Source organism: Capra hircus, chromosome 27 (assembly GCF_001704415.2).
Source record: "Capra hircus breed San Clemente chromosome 27, ASM170441v1, whole genome shotgun sequence".
Lineage (NCBI taxonomy): Eukaryota > Metazoa > Chordata > Mammalia > Artiodactyla > Bovidae > Capra > Capra hircus.
In genome coordinates this window covers 29,333,052-29,350,061 of record NC_030834.1, presented here as the reverse complement: position 1 = coordinate 29,350,061, position 17,010 = coordinate 29,333,052, and the positions used below count along the sequence as shown (strand labels likewise).

At 42.9% G+C, this 17,010-nt stretch overlaps 1 protein-coding gene across 3 annotated transcripts in view; it reads left to right on the top strand.

Annotated features, from left to right (window-relative positions):
* The window catches only part of FAM149A (family with sequence similarity 149 member A), a 38,674-nt gene that overhangs the window by 7,501 nt on the left and 14,163 nt on the right, over positions 1–17,010 (top strand). For 2 of the 3 annotated variants that reach the window (XM_018041936.1, XM_018041937.1), the window contains exons 2-5: positions 12,338–12,448; positions 12,742–12,880; positions 15,025–15,167; positions 16,471–16,596. In XM_018041936.1, coding sequence (XP_017897425.1) covers positions 12,338–12,448; positions 12,742–12,880; positions 15,025–15,167; positions 16,471–16,596 — 519 coding nt within the window. Of the gene's footprint in view, positions 1–7,965; positions 8,174–12,337; positions 12,449–12,741; positions 12,881–15,024; positions 15,168–16,470; positions 16,597–17,010 lie in introns of those variants that run through there. The other variant, XM_018041938.1, reaches the window with a different exon arrangement.

The following is a 17,010-nucleotide window of genomic DNA, read 5'->3' as shown; positions in this document are numbered from 1 at the left end:
TTACTGCTGAATATACTGAGATATCCGTAATCTTGTCCTTCGTAATAACGCAGGTCCCATGCCTTTATCTACAAAGGCCCTTCCAGTTAGGGGTCTCCCCGCTTAACTCTGTGGTATTGCTGGGAGGCCCTGGGAGGAGCCCACTGCTCTCGTACCAACATTCTCTGTCACAGGACTTCCAGGAGGATGCCAACCCACACCACACAGCCTCCCTCTGGGGTTCTACCAGCCCACCTAGGCTGTGTACAAGGATCAGCGCCCTCTGATCCCTTACCTCGTAACATCATCGGTCAGCCTCTGTTACCCCTGAGGTCTGCACTTTGTGCTTCTGCGTCAGTTTCCTGAAGGACATCCTCTAGGAACTCCCTGGTGCTGAAAGGCTGATTCAGGGCTCCACTGGCATAAGAATAAGAAAAGAAGCACTTTTCCAATGATGGGCTGGGTGGATTTCCGCCCTCATTAACTTCCTGGCCAGGCACCTTCCTTATGGTACAGTGTTTCACTGCTTTAAAGCATTAGTTTTGTGACTGTTTCTCAAATATGTAGTATTCTATGGAGCCAAGGTTCTTAGCATAACGACTGGTATTTCCTTGTCTACCAGGTACCAAATGCTGTCTGCATATTCTATAGTCATTATCATGAATCCCGAGAACACACACACAAGGAAGGAATTACATTTCCATTTACATATGAAGAAATTGAGGTTCAGAAAGGATTACAAATGGTCTCATTCAGACGGTTAATATGTGGAAATGAAAGATTCCAATTTAGGCAGTCAATTTTTGTCACCCACGCTTACGTAGCCAAGTTTTTTAAAGAATTAAGATGGTAATAAGGATTAAAATCTACTTCTAAGGAAATCGGTAGCATTTTTTCTGAAACAAACTGACTCTAAGAAATTGTACTCTTTCCAATAGAAATTAGTTTGAAAATAAAAAATCATGTTAATAAGTAAAATTATCTTTCTCAAAATAATATTCCTAGTAATACTATAAGGACACAAAAATTAAAGTGTACTTTTGTCCACTTTGAGGCACAGAAAACAAATGATTTTTATTATAAAGCTAGAATTTCTTTAAAGCATTTCCTTTCTTTAAAGCAAAACTATTGTCATCTCTTTTACTTTATTATGTATGTGTTTTGCATAAATTATTTTGTGTATATTTAATAGTAAATCAAATATTTTATTTGTACCAGTAAGGCAGATAATTAGCAAGCATTGCCTTACTGGGGAAAAATAACAGGAGAAGCAATTAGATATGCCTTTGCTAAGGGGAAAACGTACACATTAGCATTTTCTTAATTAGCCATTTCACTTAAAGGGTTTAGAAGAAGCCTTATATTAATAATTAAATATTGACAACTCTAAAGATATGGGAATGGAGGTGAAAGGGATAGTCTTGGTAAAACTATTTTTAAATTTCTGATTTAATTTAATTAGAAATTTAATTAATTTAATTTTTGGCCGTACCATCCAGCCTTGGTAGGGTCTTAGCTCCCCTACCAAGAATCAAACCCAGGCCCTCTACAGTTAGAGCACTAACTGGACCACTGGACCACCTGAGAATTCCCTACTCTATTTTTAAAAATGTTAATTACTGATAAAATTAGTCCTAAATTTCTTGGTTCAGATTTCACACAACTGAGACCGAGGTGAAGGACAATCATTTTAGGTGAGATGTGGGTAAGAAGAAATTGTTCTCTTACTTACAAAACAGACTCAGAGACTTCGAGAACAGGCTTATATTTGCAGGGGATTGGGGGGAGGAAGGATGTGGGAAGGGATAGGTAGGGAGCTTCAGATGGACTTGTACACACTGCTTTATGTAAAATCGATAACCAGCAAGGACCTACAGTATAGTACAGGGAACTCTTCTCAATGTTATGCAGAAACCTGGATAGGAGGGCAGTTTGGGGGAGAACTGATACATGTGTATGTAACGGCTGAGTCTCTTCGCTGTTCACCTGAAACTATCACAACATTGTTAATCGGCTATACCCCAATATAAAAGGTTGACATTAACACATGTAATAGGCAGTTGACTAAAATAAAAGCAAAGCAAGAAAAAAAAGTTAAGAAGAAATTTTTCTCCATAGAAAATTTTAGTAATCTTATCTTCAACAGTAACTCAGCTCAGTGTTATAAAAAAGTGGGACACCTCACTACATAATACCTTTTTTCCCCCCTCCTTATAATGAGGAAAATGTGCTTTTACCTTTATTTTAGCCAAGGATTGACGTGTGTCTTAATGTTTCAGAGCTCATGATTCTTGTGAATTCAAAGTCAGTATGAAATTCAGTTTAGGAATGGAGCACTTTTCTTTACCATTTAATGTATTTAATGTTGCTCTTTTGCTTAACATGGACACTTTGAGTTTAGCATCGTGTGTGTGTGTGTGTGTGTGTGTGTGTGTGTGTGAACTCCAAATACACATAAGCCATCTACCTGTCCCTGTTGGAACCTCTGTTTTTGCCTCAAACTGACTACAAAGCAGCAGGCAATCTTGTTTTCACCATAAGTAACAATGAATCGTTCTTGCATTAAAGAATTGCAGGAGGGCCGGGGCCTTCCCTGGTAGTCCACTGATTCATCCTCTGAGCTACCAGTGCAGGGAGTGAGTTTTCTATCCCTGGTCAGGGAACTAAGATCCCTCATGCCATTCAGTGTGGCCAAAAGATTAAAAAAAAAAAAAAAAAAGAATTAGGGATAAAAATGTGTATTTTCCCTTGGGAGATGAATGGAGATTTGTATCACACATTGTACAATATTTCAGTGCAAAAATTTCCTTCATTCTACTTCCAACAGTGACAAATTAGGTTGTTTTAGGAAAACCACCACCTGAGTGCATCTAGAAGAGCTGGACAATAAATTTTAAAAAACCACTGAAGTTTTTATAAACTGGAAATTGACCAGCCTCATAGGAACTGAAACCCAGCTTTAAATCTTCTTAATTCCTGATTGGATTTAGATGATTTGAATTTGCTGGCGCTGCTAGCCCTGTCTGCTGTAAGAACCAAATTTAATCCCCTCTGTATTTAAGATTATAGCAACAACTGTGTATTGTTCATCAAAGACACAGTTTATAAGAATACAGAAATATTGAATATAAATGTTTATGGATGAAGAGTTTGTACATGCAATTTCTAATGAAAAGAAACACACACTTAGAATTTCCACAGCAGAGAAGTAGTAATATTAATCATCTGAGAAATTATGCTGGTACAATGTCATTTTCCAGTTTAGACTGCTTTTTAATAAAGGGTTACCTTTTCTATACAAAAAAGTAGTCACCTTTTAGGGTTTCTGTGAGGTTTGGGAGTAAGGTATGTAGGTCCCTGACCCCTAATTAGCTGCCAAGCTGAAAGCACCATGCATGGGGGGTGTCAGTGAGGTGAAACTTTGTGTTGGCTGTGCAGACTAGATATTGTTCACTGAAACAGTGATTTCTGACCTAAGCAGGGTCTATACCTGTGGTGGTGGTGGTGGTAGTTTAGTCGCTAAGTCATGTCCGACTCTTGTGACCCCATGGACTGTAGCCCACCAGGCTCCTCTGTCCATGGGATTCTCCAGGCAAGAATACTGGAGTGGGTTGCCATTTCTTTCTTCAGGGGATCTTCCTGACCCAGGCATCGAACCTGGGTCTTCTGCATTGCAGGCAGATAACCTACTGACTGAGCTATGAGGGAAGCCTATATCTGTACTATAATGAAAATTCACTAAACCTTGCAAAAGCATTGTTGTTGTTCAGTCACTCATCCATGTCCCACTCTTTGTGACTCTATGGACTGCAGTACGCCAGGCTTCCCTGTCCTTCACTATTTTCCGGGATTTGCTCAAATTCATGTCCATTGAGTTGGTGATGCCAATCCATCCATCTCAACCTCTGTCATCCCCTTCTTCCCCTGCCTTCAGTCTTTCCCAGCATCAAGGTCTTTTACAGTGGGTCAGCTCTTTGCATCAGATGGCCGAAGTATTGGAGCTTCAGCTTTAGTATCGCTCCTTCCAATGAATATTCAGGACTGATTTCCTTTAGGATTGACTGGTTGGATCTCCTTGCAGTCCAAGGGACTTTCAAGAGTCTTCTCCAACACCGGTCTTCTCCAACAGTTCAAAAGTATCAGTTCTTTGGTGCTCAGCCTTCTTCATGGTCCAACTCTCACATCCATACACAACTCCTGGAAAAACCATAGCTTTGACTAGACAGACTTTTGTCGGCAAAGTAATTTTTCTCCTTTTTAATACGGTACATTTGTCATAGCTTTTCTTCAAAGGAGCAAGTGTCTTTTAATTTCATGGCTGCAGTCACCATCTGCAGGGATTTTGGAGCCCGAGAAAATAAAGTCTGTCACTGTTTCCATTGCTTCCCCATGTATTTACCATAAAGTGATGGGACCAGATGCCATGATCTTAGTTTTTGGAATGTTGAGTTATAAGCCAGCCTTTCATTCTCCTCTTTCACCTTCATCAAGAGGCTCTTTAGTTCCTCTTTGCTTTCGGCCATAGGTGGTGTCATCTGCTTACCTGAGGTTATTGATATTTCACCTGGCAATCTTGATTCCAGCTTGTGCTTAATCCAGTCCAGCATTTCTCTTGCCTGGAAAATCCCATGGAGGGAGGAGCCTGGTGGGCTGCAGTCCATGGGGTTGCAAAGAGTTGGACACGACTGAGCGACTTCACTTTCACTTTTCACTTTCATGCATTGGAAAAGGAAATGGCGAACCACTCCAGTACTGTTGCCTGGAGAATCCCAGGGACGGGGGAGTCTGGTGGGCTGCCGTCTACGGGGTCGCACAGAGTTGGACACGACTGAAGCGACTTAGCAGCAGCAGCAGCACCCTGCATATAAATTAAATAAGCAGGGTGACAATATACAGCCTAGGTGTACTCCTTTCCCAATTTTGAACCAGTCCATATTCCATGTCTGGTTCTAACTGTTGCTTCTTGACCTGCATTCAGATTTCTCAGGAAGCAGGTAAGGTGGTCTGGTATTCCCATCTCTTTCAGAATATTCCACAGTTTGTTGTGAGCCACATAGTCAAAGGCTTCAGCATAGTCAATGAAGCAGAAGTAGATATCCTTCTGGAATTCTCTTGCTTTTTCTATGATCCAATGGATGTTGTCAACTTGATCTCTGACTCCTCTGCCTTTTCTAAATCCAGCTTGTACATCTGGAAGTTCTCAATTCACATACTGTTGAAGGCTAGCTTGAAGGATTTTGAGCATTACTTTGCTAGCATGTGAAATGAGTGCAGTTGTGCAGTAGTTTGAACGTGCTTGGCATTGCCCTTCTTTGGGACTGGAATGAAAACTGACCTTTTCCAGTTCTGTGGCCACTGCTGAGTTTTCCAAATTTGCTGGCATATTGAGTGCAGCACTTTAACAGCATCATCTTTTAGGATTTGAAATAGCTCAGCTGGAATTCCACCACTTCCACTAGCTTTGTTCGTAGTGATTTTTCCTAAAGCCCACTTTACTTCGCACTGCAGAGTGTCTGGCTCTAGGTGAGTAATCACACCATCATGGTTATTTGGGTCATAAAGATCTTTTGTGTATAGTTCTTCTGTGTATTCTTGCAACCTCTTCTTAATCTCTTCTGCTTCCTTTAGGTCCGTACTGTTTCTGTCTTTTATTTTGCCCATCTTGTATGAAATGTTCCCTTGGTATCTCTAATTTTCTTGAAGAGATCTCTAGTCTTTCCCTTTTTATTGTTTTCCTCTTTTTCTTATACAAAACATAATGGAATTAAAATGTAACTGGGCATGGTTTTCAAAGTGCAAAAAGGGTGCCATCTAGTGCTTGTGTGCCAGTATTGCATGCAAACAAGTCAGTTTTAAGGACTTGGCTCCCATTATTGTGGCTGCTGCTGCTAAGTCACTTCAGTCGTGTCCAACTCTGTGCGACCCCACGATGGCAGCCCACCGGGCTCCCTCGTCCCTGGGATTCTCCAGGCAAGAACACTGGAGTGGGTTGCTATTTCCTTCTCCAGTGGAGGCGGTGGTAAATCCCATAGCTGCAGGGTAGATCAGCGGGCTAAAGACCCAGGGGAGAATTTTAGTTGCAGTTCAAGTCCAAAGGCAGTCTGCTGGCAGAACTCTTTCTTGGTCTTCAGAGCCAGAGGACGGACATGCTCCCAAGGAGGAGGCTTCTCTTCCTCACTTGGCCAGGACTGGGGTGATGACATTTTAGGGGATTCTTGAGAGGCCTGAGTGTACTGGGCATGTGGGAGGGATAGAGACTCAGAGAGGATGATGGCAGAGTAAAGGAGTCTGCAGATTCTTACCCTTTTCCCGCTGAGAGAGGCATTCTGTCTTCCAGCAGGAGGGATAGATGGGCTTCTTTATACCTGCTCAGGGTTAGAAGGCCTCGGATCTCACAGGAGAATGGACGGCCAGGGCAGGCCGTGTCCCCTTTATTCATCGTAATTATTAAGAACTTCTTAGTGGGAAAGGGCACACCCCAGGTAGTGCCCACCTTTGGACATCTTGCTTTGATAATATATCTTACTTCAGCCAACTCTCTTGTTTCTTTTAGTTTATGAAAACAGTGGCTTGGCCACTTGGCTGTCTCACAGCATAGCTTCTGGTGACTCTCATCCTGGTGTCATTGTGTGGCTTCAAGACTGAAACAAGCACATATTAATAAACCAAAACAAGGTGTCTGAGAGAAAGCATCTGAAGATGGAGACACCGGACCGCACAGGAAGTGAATCCGGGTGCCTAATGACACCTAGTGCTGTGTGTGTGTGAGACAGAGAGAGAGTGTGTGTGAGAGTGTGTGTGAGAGTGTGTTGTGTGTGAGTGTGTGTGTGAGAGTGTGTGTGAGACAGAATGTGTATGAGTGTGTGTGTGTGTGTGAGATGTATGTGAGAGTGTGTGAGAGAGTGTGTGAGTGTGTGTGTGAGACAGTGTGTGTGACAGTGTGTGTGTGTGTGTGTGTAAGAGTGTGTGTGAGACAGAGTGTATGTGTTTGAGTGTGTGTGAGACAGTGTGTGAGTGAGTGTGTGAGAGAGTGTGAGTGAGACAGTGTGAGTGTGTGAGAGAGTGTGTGTGTGAGAGTGTGTGTGTGTGTGTGTGTGTAAGAGAGTGTGTCTGTGAGAGAGAGAGTGTGTGTGTGCGCGCGCACGCAGACTTGTGACTCCAAGGAGTGTAGCCCGCTAGGCTCCTCTATTCATGGGATTCTCCAGACAAGGATACTGGAATGGGTTGCCATTTCCTACTCTAGGGGGTCTTCCCCACCCCAGGATCAAACACCCCTCTCCTGCTGTTTCCTGCGTTGGCAGGCAGATTCTTCACCACTGAGCCACCTGGGAAGCCCAATGAGACCTTGAGTTCCCTGTTAATCAGATTAGCATCTTGCCTTTACCAGGCTGAGACTTCACTTTTTATTAAACCTCCCTCTACTTACCCTCACCCCCACTAGGAATCCTTTGACGCGAGGAGGGATGTGGGTGAAATGGTTCCGTATTCCTTCTGTTGATTAAAATTCTATTTTTAAAGATTAAGGATGTCAGACACCTGTCTGGGCAGACCCCGGGGAAGGGGGTGCGAAGCCCAGATCGGTGCGCTCTGGAGGCGCAGAGAGGGCAGTGGAGCGGTGGACGCCTGCGGTCAAAGCTCAGGGCACTGGATTGTGAAAGGTGGCCCCTGGCAGCGGGAAGAGGGCACGCGGACCGAGGCCCTGGGAGGCTTGGTGGGAGCAGGGAGCGCCGAGTCTCTGGAAGACGGGGACGCAGCCAGAGAACCAGCCTCCGGCACTGCCAGACCTCCGCGAGAGGCGCGGCAGCCACGGAGGCGGAGGGGAGGGCGGGCGCGGGCCGGGAGGCGTCGCCCCGCCGAGCCGGAATCTGGCCGGAGGAGCCGGAGGGGGGAGCAGCGCCGGGCGCCCGGCGATCGGCGATCGCAGTGCCCATGGTCCGGGCTGCCTGGGCCCAGACGCCCCTGGCTGCACCCCCTAGAGACTCGCGGTTCCCGGCGGCCCCTCGGAGGCACATGCAGGGCTAGCTAGTGGGCTGGGGCGCAGAGCTGGGCGGCCGGGGACCCCCCGCCCCCGGGGCGCGGGGGCGCCGCCTGCAGGGCGCGGGTGCGGGTTGGCAGCGCCCAGCGGTGCCCAGGCCTCTGGGTTCCGGGCCCGGCCCACAGGACGCAACCCAGGCCTGGGGCTGGTGGTGATTGGGTAAGTCCTGATCTGGGAAGGTAGGAGGCATGAACTTGCCTTCCGTATAGACAGCATTTTTGTGCCATGCGCTTGATTTTTATTTTCCCCCCCACTGCTTGCAAAGCCAGAATCCATCTGGTCTGTTCCTCGGCATCCATTCATGAAATCTCGTGCTGACATCATCCGGCCTCCTAGAGCCAAGATGCTCGCTTGGTCTGAGGAGCATTCGTGGCGTCTGAGATGACTTTTCATCAGTCCTGAGGGCAGAGAGCCTCAGTTGCTTCTAGGATGTGCTTGTGTAAATCCGGGTTTATCATCCTGCATTTCAGCCCATTCTCGTTTCAGACAGTCTTTTAAAGCAGAAATAGCATTTTGAAAGCTGCGGTTACTGATTACTAATTGAATTTCTGTATAGCAAAGTGACAGAGGTTTGTGGGCTATCGAGGGTTGTTGTTTTTTTTTTTTTTTCCCTTTCTGCTGTGGGGCGCTTATAGGATATCAGCTCGCCAACCAGGAGGGAACCCTGGCCAGGCAGTGAAAGTCCAGTTAACTGGACTGCCAGGTAACTCCCAAGAGACAACTTAAAAAAAAAAAAAAAAAAAAGTCGATTATCTAGTCATTTCCTTGACCTGGAATAGAGTGACTCAAGGAGGCAGAGTGCATGTGCATGCTAAGTCACTGAAGTCGTGTTCGACTCTTTGCAACCCCATGGACTATATCCGGCCAGGCTCCTCTGTCCATGAGATTCTCCAGGCAAGAATTGTGGAGTGGGTTTCCATTACCTTCTCCAAGGGATCTTCCCAAACCTTAGCCTTAATGTAACTTTCATGTAGCAACCAATTAGTGCAATAGAGTTCAGTGGTTGCCTGCCCTTCAGTCTTCCCTAAGACCCAGATCCTGTGCCCAGATCAACAGCCTTAAATATACTGACTAGTGGCATTTTACTATTTCTAAAACTTAAACAGAATGGACAGGAAATAGTGTAAAACTCTTATATGTCTGTGTATCATGTAATACAAGCTCGCTAGACATCTCACCGCTTTACAGTTTTAAGATATTTATAAGACATACTTTTAAGTTGTGTTTACTTTCCTAGACTCTATAGATGACAGAGGAGTTGACAGTTTACAGGATATTAAAGATGCTCAATATTAGGTCTGATATAACTATAGTACATGGTTAGAGGACAGAGAAACCACAAGGTTCAAAATAAACTGTAAAAAGAAACATGGCTAGTTTTATACATTTTATCCTTCATTCACTGCCTCAGTAACTTGTGGTTCCTGGAGAGACATCCAGATTAGACGGCCTGGGTCCCAGGACCAGCTCCAACCCTCTCTTCTTCATGACTTTGAGCAGTCATTGAGTTTGCTGGGCTCAAATTCCTCTTCAGAATTCCTCTGAACTTTGTGGTCAAATGTATTTGCTGTTCAGCTGAACTGTGATGTTGAAGGTGTCCCACAGAAATACAGGTGCTTCAGAGAAGATGAGGCAGGGAAGAGGTGAGGAGAGAAGAGTTGGAGAAATGGTGTGGAGGTATTTTCAGGCATCTGTTTTCCAGCTATCTGCCCCCTCCCAGCATCCTTGCATCTTTCAGTCCTCCTGTCCTCAACTACACTTTGAAGTGAGTAGGAATGCTGATCTGAGCAAGAATATGGTGTGATGCGAAGACAGGGGTTCCTTCTTCAATTTGTAAGCAGCTTTCTTCTTCGTCTGAAAAGATATCCCCTTGCTCCCTTAGAAAAAGGGTGATTTTTTTGGAAGAAGAAATTACTGTTCATTGAAAACAAAGCAGACTGGCATGAGTCTGATTAGTCAATTTAACTTTCAATTGCAGAAAAAGCAGAGGAAGAGCTCAAAATGAGAAAGGTGGACTTGAGAGGCTTAGGTGCTCCATAAATAGTCATTTTTGGAGATAGCAGCTATGCTAAGAACTGTGAATCTTCTTTCTTTATAAAGGATAAAGAATTCTCCAGCAATATCTTAGATGTGGAGGATACTTTCATTTTGTATTAAACAGAAACATTCAGAGTGATCAGAGGGCCAAAGCATGCTCTTTGAGGTACTAATTTAACTAGGGATCCTTGCAGCAAACTGAGAGCATCTCTAAGTGAAAGGAAGTATTTTGGGTGCTATAGATGGAAAATATTAATAAGGTATCAGAATCATCCCAAGAAAAAACTTAAGTAGGGGCTTCCCTGGTGGTCCAGTGGCTAAGACTCCACGCTCTCACTGCAGGGGGCTGGGGTCAATCCCTGGTTGGGGAATTAGATCCCACATGCCTCAACTTCAGTGTTCGCATGCCACAACCAAAGATCCCACGTGCTGCATCTAAGGCCTGGTGTAGCCCAATAAATAAATATAAATATTTTTTAAAAACTAAAGTACCAAGACAGATGAATAATAGGAAATGCTGGGAAAAGTGAAATAACATAAGAACGCAGTGTTTTCATTAAGTGGCATATGCCAACAAGGTAGTGATTTATCTGGCCTGATTATGTAGACACTTCACATATTCATCTAGTTTAAGTCTCACAACAACTGGAGAAATAACTTGGTCAAGCACACAGCCTTGGGCAAGATTCTAATCCATGCTATTTTGTTCTATAGATATTACCAAAGAATAATATTTTATCTAATTTACCACCCTGGCATTTAAAATTTTTTCTCAATAACAAGCAAATTAACTTATATATGAGTATGTATTTTATAACACTCAAAGCAGATCTATTTGATACAATTTTTTATTGTATCTTATGTCATAAGTATTTTATGTTTATCTAGAGTTATAGTGTCATGTGGAAATGACTGGATAGGGTTAGAGGTAAGGCAGTGTATTAGCATGAAAGCTTGTCTATATTTTCTCCATTACTCTTTCTTTAACAGCTTTGCTCTTAGGATTGCTTGCTTGTACTTATGACTATTAAACAATGAAGGGAGGGGAAAAATCCTATAATTCTGCTATTCTCCCTTGTAAATACATATATGATTGCTCACTTTTGTGTAGTAATAACTACACAAAGTAATAGTTGCTGCTGCTAAGTCACTTCAGTTGTGTTCGACTCTGTGCGACCCCATAGACAGCAGCCCACCAGACTCCTCTATCCCTGGGATTCTCTAGGCAAGAATACTGGAGTGGGTTGTCATTTCCTTCAGTAATAGTAATTAACTTGTTAAAAATTCTCTTTGTTGTAGAGTTCTTTAGTATATAACAAAGGGTAAAACTGATCCTCATATTAATATTTTTTAAAACTCCATTTACAGTCAGAAACACAAGTGTTGAAAATTACATACCATTTATTTGAAAAGCAAATTTTTAAATGAATGCTAGAGTGGTGTCCCTATTAGAAATATTGAAAATTGACTTTTTTCCTCAAATAACTACCATATCTAAAGTTAATATAAAACATGTGGGAAAATATGACTTTGATAAAAGAACAGAAGTAGTTTATTGTTAGAAAGGTTTTTTGATTAGAGGGAAGTAAATGTTTTAAGAGGTTCGTTGAAAGGACATTTTAATGATTAACACTAACTGGACTACACCAGCCAGGTTTAATGCCATATTTAAAATTGAGAGTTTTCTTCTGTTTTAGTTTTCCATTACTTTTAATATTTTGGTACAAGGCTAGGGGCTGGCTTTTGCAAGCCCAAGGGCACCTGGGGTCAAAAAATACCTGGGACCTGAAATCCAGCTCACGTTTCCATCGCCAAGTTTTGGAGTGAGGCTGTGTCCACCTAGGTTTGGGGCAGCCTTTAGACCAATCTGGTTGAGTCACAAGAAGTTGCTTTTCCCTAGTTTATGTAACAGTGCATATAGGTTAATAACAACCTTGATTTTTTAAAAATTAATTAATTTAATTGGAGGCTAATTGCTTTACAAAATTATGGTGGTTTTTGCATACATCAACATGAATCAGCCACGGGTGCACACGTGTCCCCCCATCCTGAACCTCCCTTCCAGCTCCCTCCCCACCCCACAACCTTGATTTTAAGAAAAATAAAAATGGTAGGGAACTAAGCCTCAGTGTCTTGAGGTGTGTGTGGGGTGTGTGTGTGCGCTCATACATGTGTGTGTTTAGGGAGACATGATGGGAAGAGAGGGGCAACTTTCTATGAAAGGAAATTTTAAATGTCTTAATGAATAAACTTATTACAGTTACTTTTCATATTTTATTTTTTCAGAAGAGGACTGTCAGAAGGATCTGGAAAGCAGAGTTTCACTGTGAAAAGCAAAGATCCTTTACCTACCCATTTTACAAAAAATGTACAGAAAGCCATTGCTAAATACAGCCGGTAAGAATTAGCCTTTTAAATGTTTCTGATCACAAAATCAAAACTTGCCTGAATGAATATGGGAAACAGAATCACTGATGGGCCATGGATTTCTATAAGGTAAAAAAAAAAAAGCTTTATTTTTAGCCAAGTGGAACATTACACTGCATAAATCTTTTAAAATCAGTGTAGTGTGAAAATTAACCAGTATATTTAAAGGAAGAAAGAGGAAGTAAGCTCAGAGAGGTGAAGCTGCTTCCCAGTAAAACCTGTTCCCAGTAACTGTCATTTGTTACTTATATTTCTTCCTGCAGGGAATCTGCGTCATCATTTTCATCAAGTGGGAGCCCCACGCCTACAGAAGCCCCCAACTCCTGGTCTGGGTCTGGGACACAGAGTTCAACAACTGGTTTATCTACGGAGAGGAGCTCCATTTACTCCTGGAGAGATGATGTATGTCTCACAAAATTTTGGATAATCTCATGGTTACAGTTCATAACGATGATCTAAAGTTTTTACCAAATTAAAACCTTTACCTGGTACACTTATACATACACATAAATATAAAAGCACTGACATGTCACACATAAAACTGAAAATACACTCTTAAGAAAAATTAAAAAGCTCCCATTACCACACAGTCCAGCATCTTAGCTATGGATAGTTCTGTTTTTCCCACCTCCAACCCCCCCATCAGGTTGTTATATATGATTTCTTGCATAAATATCTGTAGTTGCAAATTCAAGAGAGATTCTGACAGTTAGGAACTTGAATAAGAGAAAAATTGGGGGAAAATAAAAGCTGTTTAAAAACAAAAAAATCATGATTAGGGAATTTCCCCTGAATGTTCTAAATCAGATATTTTGCATCTAATCCTAGCAGATGTTAACCCAGTAGTGAGACTGAGCTGGGTGGGACTCTATTCTGCAGCCCAAGCTTGCCATTCACATCTGTGTGATTGCACAGTCTCTGACCTCTTCATCCCCTCAAGAGCCTGAGAATTCTGGAACACAGGCTTTTGTGACGCCCCTGTGCCCATGGAAGATTCCGGACTAGCTCCTTGGATGGTCTCATTCCTGCTGTTTTCTTGTTTGTGTTCTGGTTTTCTTTGCTTTCTTTAAAAGCAGCTCTCCGCCCTGGACTGTGCATGTGGGTCCACTCCCCGGGGATGGTCTTACATGGTTTTGTAGCAGCGGTTCTCCAAAGGGGCCAGAGGAAAAGGGTTGTGGGGTGCAGGGCAGGGGTTGAGGGGGCGGCTGAAAGAGAGTCAGCCCTGAATCACTTGGGCACTTTTCGGAGGAGATGTGAGTCTGTCACTGGGATAAACACCGCCCACTCCCACCCACACTCTTTGATCAAAAGAGGGCAGATGGGAAGAAGGCTGAGAACCATTGCTTTATGGAGTATTAGCATCCAAATGCTGGGTTCCTTTCCTACAAAATTTCAAGTAATTATCCAAAGAGAGTCTTACGACTTACATTTATAGAGTTTAAATTATTCCAGTCCCTAAACATTGTTTTGCTTTGAATTTAAAAACGTTTACTTACTTTTCAATAGGTAATATTTGTAAAAGCAACAAAATACAAAACAGAGAAAAATGAAAATAAGCCCTCTTCACACCCCAGCCAAATATTCTTCTGAGTTTTCTCCTTATTTTGTATTTTAAAAGAGGTAATTCAGCTACCCTGCAATCTGGGAATCTAGTTTTTTATCAACTAAGGGGAAGAAGTATCATGGAAAATATGGAATAGCAGTCTGTGAAAATCATCCTGAATTGACCATTTTGGATCAGATATGTCAGGCTGAATTTGTGGGTTAGATTTCACACACCCGCCCTGGGAGAAAACGGACCAGACTAAGGCCTTTGCCCGACAAGCCGATAATTGGTTCTTCCAATTGTGCTTCTGTTCATGTTTTCCTCACTGACTATAAGGGCACAAGGCCTGTTACTTCTCAGTCATTTTCAATATACAGAAAAACTGAAGGGTTTTCTCCCTGACAGTTCACTGCGCCCTCAGCCCAAGAATCTCTTAAGACCAGACAGGAAAAATGAATACTCTGGTCTCATCCTAATAACCACATCTTTTCGGATACCTAAGGTGGTTTTTTGTTTGTTTGTTTTTCTGTTTTTCTTGAGTGAAAGAAAGTGATTCTTTCCCTTTCCATGAAATAATATTCCTTTGCATTAGAAAAAGATTGCAATTTGCAAATGCAGTTAGGTGTCCAAGGCACAACTACATGAGGGACACATGTCTGTGTACACACATATGTGCATGTGCTTGGATATATGGTGTGTGTGTTTCCAGCATTATCAATGTCTATGTCAGTATGTATATTCATAGCTGTAACTATGTTTATGTAAAATCTTGGATTATGAGACTTTCTCGTAGTAGAGATTATCTCTATTTAACAGTTAAGGAAACTAAGTCTCAGTTGGGATGTACTTTTTCAGAAGAGTAAAAATTGGAGCCCTGGTATGTCTGGTTTCGATCGAGTCACGCTCCCTCCTATTATATAAATTTGTAAGTATCATTGATTCTGACACCCTTATTGACAGCTTCTAGTCCTGTAACTAAATGTGCGTTTCTATATTTTAGGAGTTTGACAAAGCCAGTGCACAGAAGGTGCAGCAGTTATTCTGGGAGATTGAGGAAATGTTGTTTGAAGGGAAAGGAAGCCCTCAGACCCAGAATCTCCAGGCTGAGTGCCGTGAATGGGCAGGCCGGTCCCTGCATCTGAGGTGAGGAGGTTGTTCACAAAAATTCTCCAGAAGGGGGTTGGGAACTGCTCCCTGTTGACCTGTTCAATACGTCGGTATATTTTCAGTGAAAGTGCTTGTCAAAATATGTAACGGGAACACACGTGCTTTACTGAGAAAAGTCACTCCCTTTGAAATGGTGTCTGAGGAAATCTGGAGACCTTCCAAGCGCACTTTAATTTGTGAGACGCGCATGGAGCTCATGCTCGGAAAGGCATTGCATGCATCACAGATGCAAGAATGGACGAAGGGAGGGAGCTATCCGTGCCTTCCCACTCCCTAGTCTGTGAGCAGCTGTGTCTGTCAGCCTCGAGGAGCAACGCATGGGGCAAGGTCTGGGCAGGAAGAGAGAGATTATTTGCATGGATGAATCTGACTATCTCATCAAGATCCCTTATGTAGGAGAAGGTCATCTATTTCTTTTTAATATCAAAGACAAAGGATATAGATCGAGTATATAGATTGTCTTCCTTCAATTACTCAGCCAAACCTACTAGGAGGGTAAAAAAAAAAAAAAATCCATGTCCGTTATCTGAAGTTTCTCGGGGTTATATCTGGGAGACTACATTAGAATTTCCATACAGATGTTGATAAATCTTCTGGTTATCTTAACTAAGTAACTAAGATTTTTAAAAAATCCTGACTTAACTAAGATTTTTAAAAATCTTTACTCAGTAGGTTTAATTTTTCGTCTCCAGGCCATTGTAAGCCCCTGCCTTAGAGTCCACTAGACGTTAACAATGCACGTGGACTTTCCTAGGCATCACCGTGCACTTGCCTAAACCCAGGAGCTCAGAGCTGTTTCTTTCAGTGTTGTCCTACATACTTAAAATGAAGGAAGCAAGAGGGTAGAGAAAAGAAAAGATGGCAAGGACCGTAAACCAAGTATATATATTCACATTATTTTCCTTTGTTGCGTATATATCGGTTAACATAGGGAGCTTCCGTGTGCCTAGCATTACCCTAGCTGTCTGAATGTCATTATACTGTCTCTAAGCTACTTGTTAGTCCTACAAGGGAACTGTTATTCTACTTTGCATACAAAATGGAACAAATGAAACCAGTGGCTCAGGGAGCCTGCAAACTTTGGCTCAGGGCTGTCCATCAATGGCAAGAACAGTGTAGTATGTCCCCCCTCAAAGCCCGTACGTTTCATGTGATCCCGTTACACTGTTCATGTACCAGTATTTACCTTATCGCTTCATCCTTTCAAAACTGCTTCAAAACATCTTCCCCTTTCCAATAAAAAGTATCAGTTTCCTTTTTTTTCCCCTCCCACTTTCAGAGTATTAGGAAGACAGCTCATCCCGCCCGCTGATGAAGGAGTTGAGCATTTCCAGAGCAGCCGGCCTGCTTCTGCCATCCGCGGACCCGTCCTTGATGACTGTGGACACAGCAGCAACATCAGAGAGTATGTTGCTAGAAGTTACTTTCGAAAGTGAAAATGTGAAGGTGTTAGTTGCTCAGTTGTGTCTGACTCTTTGCGATCCATGACATAGCCTGCCATGATGAACACTGATGGTGCCATCTTCTCCAGGTTCGACCGGTTCTGCTTGCAGCAGATGTTACACTGGCACTGGAGCATTTCTATATAATAGTAGTAGCCAGATGTCAGACTAGTTGCTCAGTTGTGACTGACTCTCTGCCATGACTCATCTGCCATGGTGCCAGTCCTCCTGTCTCCAGACTGCAATCTCTGCCATGCAGTGCAAGTAACTACTGGAGAGAGAGCTCGCCAATCTGTCGCTCGACTCTCAGCAGTAGGCGCATCTCTGTCCTGATCCAGGGATGGAACCCGAGTCTCCTGTGTCTCCTGCATTGGCAG